Below are 8,647 nucleotides of genomic sequence, written 5' to 3'. Positions count from 1 at the left end.
CTTGACGTGGGCAAATTGAGCTCAGCAGTTAGTCCCTTTTTGCTGGTCCAATTTGTTGGATATTTTCCACGAAACAGTGATTACATTTCGCTCGACAATTGCAACGTGGGAAGTAACGCAGAGCACGTGTTTGGGTGTCGATGGTGGCGCCTTTTCCGCGGAACGACCATTTTCAATGCTGGCGTCCTAATTGGGTAAGTGATAAAGCGGTTAAATCCAGCCACTATTTAATGATTTGAGTTATTTATGCCTTATTAAGTAATTTAAAACACAGGTTTCATGTTTCTCAAAGGAGAATGGCAAGCTTTGTTGTTAGATACGACGGGAAGAATGAAAACTAACCATACAATATCCAAGCAGGCGTGTTGATGTTATTTATTTTGCTCGGTCAGCATAGTAGAAAAACTCTTTTAATATTCGTGATTAGAAAGTAAATTAAAATAGCGTATCAAAAGCGTAACAAACTAAAAATAGAAAGCTTCGAGCCGAAATAAAGAATTAAGAAAAGCAGCTTTTGAATATACGTGTGGCTTTTACCCATTATTCCAGAGCACACAGGACGTACATACTGAATTGAAGAATTTTGTAATCTCTAAAAACATATAAAAACGTGGTAAATGTATAGGCATCTTTTCGCACATACATGTGGTCATGCTGATGGGCATGCTTTCAATGTTCAATTTCGTCCCTTAGTTCATATCTGTCTCACGTTTTCTTTTCTTAAAGCTCGTCCCTTTCCATTGAAATCCGAATACCCTGAAGCGTACGAAAGGCTGATAAAAAAAAATAACATAATTGGTAATAATTTGCCCTCGTCCCTTAGGTCCCAAACCAAAAACTCGTCATCATCATCGTCTTTTAGTGCTTCAGCTGCTGGTCAGTTAAGTGTCACCGTAATCAGCTACATTCTGCGGGTCGAAATCGCGCAAATGACTGATATGGCCACACAATAGTGGATGCTTAAAGTGAGCGGGACGGGGGAACACCATCCTCGGTCCATCGGGACGGACCAGAATCGAACGCCGAGTGCGGTTCAGTCGGTTCAGTGCGTTTGGCGCGAGTAGATTGCGCACGCTGTTGCCCCAAGTCGACGTCGACACGCTGCTCCGAGCTGCCCCGAGGGCGACCTTCGACGGTCGCTTTATACACACTCCGTTGGAAGGGGGCTCGCCGTGGTGCGCGCGTTCTGTCCGTGGGCCGATTAGCCAATCTAGCCCCAGTCCGACAACGGTTTCGCTAGACTGAGAGGCTGCATTTGGGAAATGCGAACCTTGCGTCGGAATCAGAGTTCACAGTGAAAGTTGAACTGTACGAGTGCAAAGTGTACCCCCGGCTGGCGATAACGCTGTGATACCGAAGTAACGGCCGCGATCGCTCGTTTGCCACACAATGACCGACCAAAACGAAGCGTCATCGCCGTCGGTCGTGCCGCTGACGGAGGACGATCCGGAACAGGCGCCACCGAAAGACAAAGGCCTGTGGCGTGATCTGGTCGCGTACTGGATACTGGGCCTGTGCAACAACTACGGCTACGTGGTCATGCTGACGGCGGCACACGATATTTTGAAGGAGCTGGAAGGGAACGACGGCGATCACGGGAAAAGCGTTCAGGTGAGTGGAGCGCTGCGCAGCACCTTTATGACCGCCCTTGTGGTAGTGGTCGTGGCCACGACGCGAAATCTCGCGGACACGTCCATCGATCGTTTGTTTTGGGTTTTCAAGCGCTTGTGACCGTGGGAGCCTGTAGTGGTGCGCTGCGTTGTTTACTAGCGCCGCGAACGTGTTTAGCGTGTTGGAAGGTGTGTTTCGATCGACGGCTATGTTACTAGGTCATCTACCGGATCTGCTTCATCAGGGGGATTCCAATGGAACTTTATTCCACTCACGCCCGGCAGACGTTTTCTTTCGAGCCGCCAGATACACGTGTCACGTGGGGGAGCTCGAAGGGGTTCGCCATTCACGGTGGAGCTATGAGCGGACTGTTGTCGGTTGAATGATTGATTAAACGGTTCCTGTCGTTCGCCCTTGGCGCCTGATAAGCACTTAGCCGAGGCCCTCCGTGATCTGCTTCGGCGATGCGATTGCAAACCGGTGGTGCAAAGTCAAGGTCCGCCTACCTGAAGTGTCATATGGTATCCACGAAAACACTCAGAGCAGCGATAACAACAAATAATAGCTAAACCACGATGAAGACACGCCACTTATGGACCGGACGGACACAATCACGCGATCGGTGCGTAACTTTGTATACGACCTGTCGATCAATGGAAGAATTGACACCCGCGTAGTTTAGGATTGGATTGGTCAATTGTATTTCTTCCCGATAAGATAACTCCCGTCCAGGGGGAAGCAGCTGTAGGGGAAAAGAAATCTTTAGAGGGAACCCTTGGTAACGTTGTTTTATTGCAACTAGGTAGGAGGTTCAGAATTGCCTTCGATTGGTTTCTTCGGACGTTTACATAAGAAAATCTGTCTATGGAAAACTGTTTGTCATCTGTTCTACCTACGAACGGACTGAGGGGCCCCGAGAATAAACGGGTCTCGGGATGAAAACCTAAGAAACCACCGACATTATTTGTAACTTATATTTTTCACTTTTAGGTATGGACAGCGAGTGATATTAAACATATTTTTTCTAGTTCGATTTTCGGTATACATTGATGTTGCTTTATCAGTTTTGAATTTTCATTTTTAAATCCTGGGTAGAATATGTTTTCTTTTGCCTTGTTTCGGTTTAATCTTTTCCTCTCAACTGCCTGCGATTCACGGGCAAAAATGTGTATTGTTAGTCATGTTTTTTCCGTAATCGATCGAAAGGATTTAATGATAGGAGATTATTACATGGTAACTATTGGAATGTAATAAAAAATATCATATTTTCATTGTAGAATAGATCTGAATTTGTTAAAAGTTTGATTTGATTGAAGATAGATTTGATTTTAAAGAAGCTTCTAATAGAAAATTATTATTTGGAGACCATAATACACAGCAAGGTTGGGATTTTAGGCAACTTATTTACATTGCTTTGTTGAATATATAGATTTTTTATAGTTATATATACAACAAAATGTAAATAGTGGAAAAGGAAATGTTAAGTACTTGTTACATAATAATGTTGATGAATTTATAGACATAATTTAAAATCGAATCTGAATCGAAATCCGATAGGAAATTATAAAAATAAGGTGTTCAACTATATTATTTTTTGTTAAATCAGCCAATTCAGATTAGTTAATATCAATGAATACCAAATCGAATATTTTGGTGATACCTGACAGTCGAATGTTTTCTACAAATAATAAAAATAAATAATTTTATTTGATAGCATATTTGATAGATAATTTAATATTTGGCAACGATCATTGACCAAAGAGACAATAGTCAAACTTGCCATCGACGGTATTGTCCTGCCGAGTTGATTTTAAAATAATTTATTTTTCACCTTGAACACGGGAAACAACTTTCGATGTGTTTGATCGTTGCATTTTTTAATAATGCTACTCCAGTTCAATTTTCTGACATTTATTAATTTTCTACAGCGTATATGATTCTTGGAAGTAAATATCATGTGAACTCTATACAAAAGAGAAAACTATTCTAAGCATAATGATTGTATGGTTACTACAAGTAATCATGAATTTCCAATGAACAGGAAAGCTTTAGCTTCCAGATCGTCCCTGGTGCCTATATGGTTCCCTGGTGCCTACCTTTTCTGGCAGAACTTTACCAACCACATGCACCCGAATTACCCGACGAAAGGTTTTGTTGGGAAGTGCATAGAAAAACGCCACTGGCACTAGTTGAACCGCTCCAAATGTTTGCCCTCACATGCATAGCAAAATTAAACTACATCGCAGAATAAAATGTGGTGGGTAGAACAATAGCGGCCAGCCGGCTTGTCGGCAAAGTGGTAATATTTTACTCCGATTCGGCTGGTGTTGGTTTTCGGCACACTGCATCCCCGAGCTGGTGGCGTTGGCTGGTGGGAAAAGCGAAGCTAAAACCACAGAACCAATTTTAAACCCCCTTTTGTGCGCTCAATATCGTGGGCGTCCACAATCCGACCCTCGGAGGTGGCAAATGGCATTACCGCCCGTGGCTTGTTGGGCACTGGAAATAAGGAAAAACATGTTTTTCAATCATAAATGGACTCATAATCGCGTGGAATGTGGTGTGAAAATTTCATTGAAAGTTGCTAGTGGAGTTATTCGCGGCGGGACGAATTTCCAAAGTAGTTTGGTCAGGAGTAAAAGTAAAAAGTTTCGCGAGTGGAATTTAATTATGTTTGCTATTTCGAATTAATAGCATCATTTAACAGTTTTTGTTGAAAACTATTTTCAGGTGCAATCCATTACGAAAGGTACGAAAATATGAAAGGATCAACAATAAACATTTACAGGCAGTAATTTTGCGGTTATAAACCCTTATCATTTTTCAATGCCCTTGGCCGATTACATACGAGATGTAGCCCGTGGAATCGGTAGACGTGATGAGATACTACAAAACCAATTACTTCGACCGGCATCATCATGTAGTGTATGTGGTTTGCGTGGTTTGTATGGTCATAGGTCAAATGTGGTACCTCATGTTGGGGCTAGGGAATTCTTTACTAAGTTCAGCTTGCAGCAAAGAGGGCACTTCTGCAACGATAACCATTTGTCTATAATTGTTGGAGATTTCAACTATCAGTGTCGATGGCTTTGTACCATACTGGCAAAGGCTGAAACTATGGATGAGAAGCTTGAATATATAAATGAATATAAATTTCATCTCATCCCATTGTCAGTTATTAGTAATCTCGTGTGAGCGGAACGTGATAACTAGACAGCGTAAGTTGTAGCTCAATCGATGGTGGGTGTTTCGTGTTTTCATCACCGTTTTGAATGGGTTTTATGCTCCGTTAAACTATTTCTTACTTTTTCTAGATCCATCCCGTGTATGCGTTTTTATAATTCTGTTTTTTCTCTGCCCATTGAATCTCCCAGAACGAATACATAACACTCAACACGACAGCCCGCTCGGATGATGTTACGTTCGGTTATACGGCGAGACCGTGCAACAAACTTTCCACCGGTGCAATCCTGCTCGCGGACATCCTGCCGGCGTTGGTCGTCAAATCGGTGGCCTCGTTCCTGCCGCTCGCCAAGCAGTAAGTGCAATTTCAGCCCCCAAGAAGTGGCCGGTAGAAAAGTTGCAATTCATTGGTCTCTTTTTTCACCACCCACCGTTTTCGACAGTGTGCGCATTTTCCTGTGCGTTGCCGCTGCGGCCGCCGGCTTCCTGCTGACGGCGTTCGCCACCGTCGAGTGGGTACTGTTCCTCGGTGTGATAGCGACCTCGTTCTCGTCCGGGCTCGGCGAGGCCACCTTCCTGGCGTACGCGACGTACTTCAACAAGTCAGTATGAGTGGCGCCACGGCGTCCTGTTTTTAATGAGCAGCTGTCACGGTATCACGGGGTCAGACACTAACTAGTACTCGTTTTTTTTTTTGTTTGCCTTCCAAACCTACCTCAGAAATGTTATTTCCACGTGGTCTTCCGGGACGGGTGGCGCAGGAATCGCTGGCTCGCTCTCCTACACGGGCCTAACCGAGCTCGGGCTCACACCGAAGACAACCATTCTGATCATGCTGGTAGTGCCGGCGCTTGAGGCGGCCGCTTTCTGGTTGCTGCTACGGCACAAGGACACCGACAAGCCAGCCGAGCCGGAGGAGGCCAAGGAGAAGGTGGAGGAGATTGACTACAGTACGCTGCCGGAGGATGAGCGACCGCTGGAGAACTGGAGTCAGCGCATCCGGTACATTCCGTCGCTGTTCATCTTCATGATTCCGTTGATATTGGTGTATCTGCTGGAGTACTACATTAATCAGGGGCTGGTAAGTATCAACTGGAGGAATACCCCATTGGATTCATTTTTATGACTCTGAAGAACCTATAAATCTTCCCCCATTAGTTTGAGCTGGTGTACTTCCCCGGTATCTGGCTCTCGCAGTCGGGCCAATATCGCTGGTACCAGGTAATCTACCAAATCGGTGTGTTCATTTCGCGCTCGTCGGTCAACCTTATCCAGTTCCGGCACGTGTGGATCATGGCCGTGTTCCAGTTCCTGAACGTGGTGTACTTCACGTTCGAAGCGATCTACTACTTCACACCCTCGATCTGGATCATCTTCGTGCTGATTCTCTGGGAGGGCCTGCTCGGCGGCGGTGGCTACGTGAACACGTTCTATCGCATCCAGACGGATGTACCTGCGGCGCGGCGCGAGTACGCCATGATGGTGACGTCCATCTCGGACTCGGTCGGTATTGCGTTGGCCGGCGTCGCTGCCATACCATCGCACAATGCGATCTGTGATCTCCCGGTGCCCGATCGGTTATTGTAGTGTCGACGGGAATGGGGAGACCAGTCCAATGCTCGACTGATAACATCCAATGTACAGGAAATAGAGAATATATAAGTAAGACGATGTATATCACAACACCACTATCAAGTGCTCGTGTATTATTGTAAAATACGGTGCTAAGGAGCTGTAAAAAAGGTGGTTAAATTGATGCTGCCCTTTGCCGGAGATAAAAACAATTGAATCTTCTTTATTATTCCATTCTGGACCATATTTGCTATTGCCAAACTGTTGCTTCCAATACGATATCTAATAGTGACCTTAACTCTGCTATAATAAGGCTAATACTAGGTTCAATCCGGTCGGATTTCAAAATGTTACACACTCATAGCTGATGTCAACATTTAGATCCATTTCAGAGGCATACTAGCTTGTCTACACGGCAAAGAATGCTGTTGATTTCTACCGTTTGATGTACTCACCTTAGCCACATCGACCCACGTCCTAAAATTCCATTATGTCTGTACGATAATTGTGTGGTTGTGTTGAAAATTTGTATGAGTCGCATCGTCGGATCTACTTCCTATGGGACCAACGGGTCGCATATTCTTACCTGAATCCTCAATCCCACCACCGCAAAATTGGGGTAATAGAGGGCCAATAAACGAAGCACTGTGCGCAGAGTGTGCGAACTTCTACCACTCGACATACGGACAAAAAACAAACTCTTATCACGTAGTCCTTCTACCTGCAACCCGTTGGGATTCTGTTTTTTGATTTCCGGGTGGGGCACATTGCAGGAGGAAGGCTAAATTATGCAAACATGTTTTTATCCGTTTTATAAACTGTCGTCCTGGAGAGCTGGACTTTGGCAATCTCCTGGACCTCGCATTTCGACCGCACGCCCTGTGAGAATGTGTGCGCCGAACGGAGGAGACACGCTGCCCAAACTTATCGACGTGAAGCTTCCAGGAAAACAATTTGCTTCCTTCCTCCCGCCACTCTGTTTCCTGCCGCTGGTTGAGTGAATGAATGTCGTACGGCGCTCCCCATGTCCTTTCCCGGGGCCAACCAAATATTTCCCGGTGAAGGGGGATCACCGGCGTCCCCAGAAGTAATGCAATTTACATAGTTTCATGTTTACATTTGCATATTTTCGTGTGGTGCAACTTTGTACATCGTTCGGCCACATGTGGTATAGTTGCCGAGTGTTGCTAGGGAGAAACCCCCAGTTCTGTCCCATAAGCTCCAACACGACTGTCACACCACATTTGAGTCCAATCTTCGAAGCAATCGAAAACAAATTAACGGAAAGTCATCACTTTCAAGCTGGATGACGTGTGACACCTTCCCGAGCGTTGGTGAAGGTATGGGACGGAGGAAATAATCATACTTTATTTCGAACAATTTCACATCTCCAAGAACCTCCTTTCCCTACATCTCCCTCTGGGGATGCTGGTGATTTATCGATTCCTCCAAAAAGAATGTGCTAATTGAAATGAAAACTTGATCCATTTACCACCTTTCCTCAAGCTCGTAAATCGCTTCGAATCGAACGGTAGGTAATGGAGTCGGTGGGTTTTCCTTCGGTAAGGGCTTTACAATTTTCACCTTCCTGTTTTCACTCTCCTGTTACCTGTTGCATACTTTCAATTATTTCAAAGATTTGCGAGTTCGAACGAGTTCCGTGAATTTAGGAAAAACTCATTTAAAACTGCTTTCGTCACAGCCTCGCAGGTATTTCATTGTATAACAGCACCATTCCGCGTGGAATGGGAAACTTATTTTCAAACTCTCCGATGGTAGCTCAGAGAACTTTCGTTTCGCGAATAAATTACACTCGCGGCTGTCGAAATAATCGTTTGCCGGAGGGAAACCTGTCCGCAACATGTACTGCACGACAATGAGGTAGCACTACAGCACCTCCAAAAGCTCGAATAAAATATTCTACTTCGTAAAGACCAGGAAAGGCTTCGCTAAAATATATATTACATCTCTTCGTTTGTGTTTTAGGAAGAAAAAGGCAAAGCGTAACAATTCCCTTTCCATTTTGTTGAGTACAGGGGTTGTCAAACTACGACGAAATGCAACAAATCTTGCTCGTAGAATAATTTTATTGTTACATTTCCTTCTTAATTTGAAATATCTTTCAACATTTCAAGTGTTATATACATTGTAAAATTGGAAAAAATTTCACTTATCTGGAGATTGCTTTATTTCACCGGAAAATATTGTATTTGAAAAAAAATAGTAGTGAAAGTTGACTCAAAAGAAAAAGTCTTTTTTTTAAATTAACTAATTCGAAGGC

The 8,647-nt window shown here is 44.3% G+C and overlaps 1 protein-coding gene across 1 annotated transcript; it reads left to right on the top strand.

Moving 5' to 3' along the window:
* Nucleotides 1–1,053: 1,053 nt before the first annotated feature.
* Nucleotides 1,054–6,475, top strand: LOC131286997 (battenin). Its single transcript, XM_058316011.1, has 5 exons — nucleotides 1,054–1,622; nucleotides 5,051–5,149; nucleotides 5,238–5,396; nucleotides 5,515–5,875; nucleotides 5,953–6,475. The coding sequence occupies exons 1-5, from the start codon at nucleotides 1,390–1,392 to the stop codon at nucleotides 6,379–6,381; spliced, it is 1,281 nt and encodes a 426-aa protein (XP_058171994.1). The 5' UTR covers nucleotides 1,054–1,389; the 3' UTR covers nucleotides 6,382–6,475.
* The last annotated feature ends 2,172 nt before the right edge of the window (nucleotides 6,476–8,647 follow it).

The sequence above is a fragment of the Anopheles ziemanni genome, chromosome 3, assembly GCF_943734765.1.
Source record: "Anopheles ziemanni chromosome 3, idAnoZiCoDA_A2_x.2, whole genome shotgun sequence".
In the NCBI taxonomy this organism is placed as follows: Eukaryota; Metazoa; Arthropoda; class Insecta; order Diptera; family Culicidae; genus Anopheles; species Anopheles ziemanni.
This window is presented reverse-complemented; position numbering and strand designations above follow the sequence as displayed.

Excerpts from the sequence above, each read along its gene's own strand:
- LOC131286997 (XM_058316011.1), top strand. The coding sequence starts at position 1,390 with ATGACCGACCAAAACGAAGCGTCATCGCCGTCGGTCGTGCCGCTGACG. Across the intron at positions 5,397-5,514 it reads TACGCGACGTACTTCAACAA|AAATGTTATTTCCACGTGGT; the intron begins GTCAGTATGAGT and ends AACCTACCTCAG. Across the intron at positions 5,876-5,952 it reads ACTACATTAATCAGGGGCTG|TTTGAGCTGGTGTACTTCCC; the intron begins GTAAGTATCAAC and ends TTCCCCCATTAG.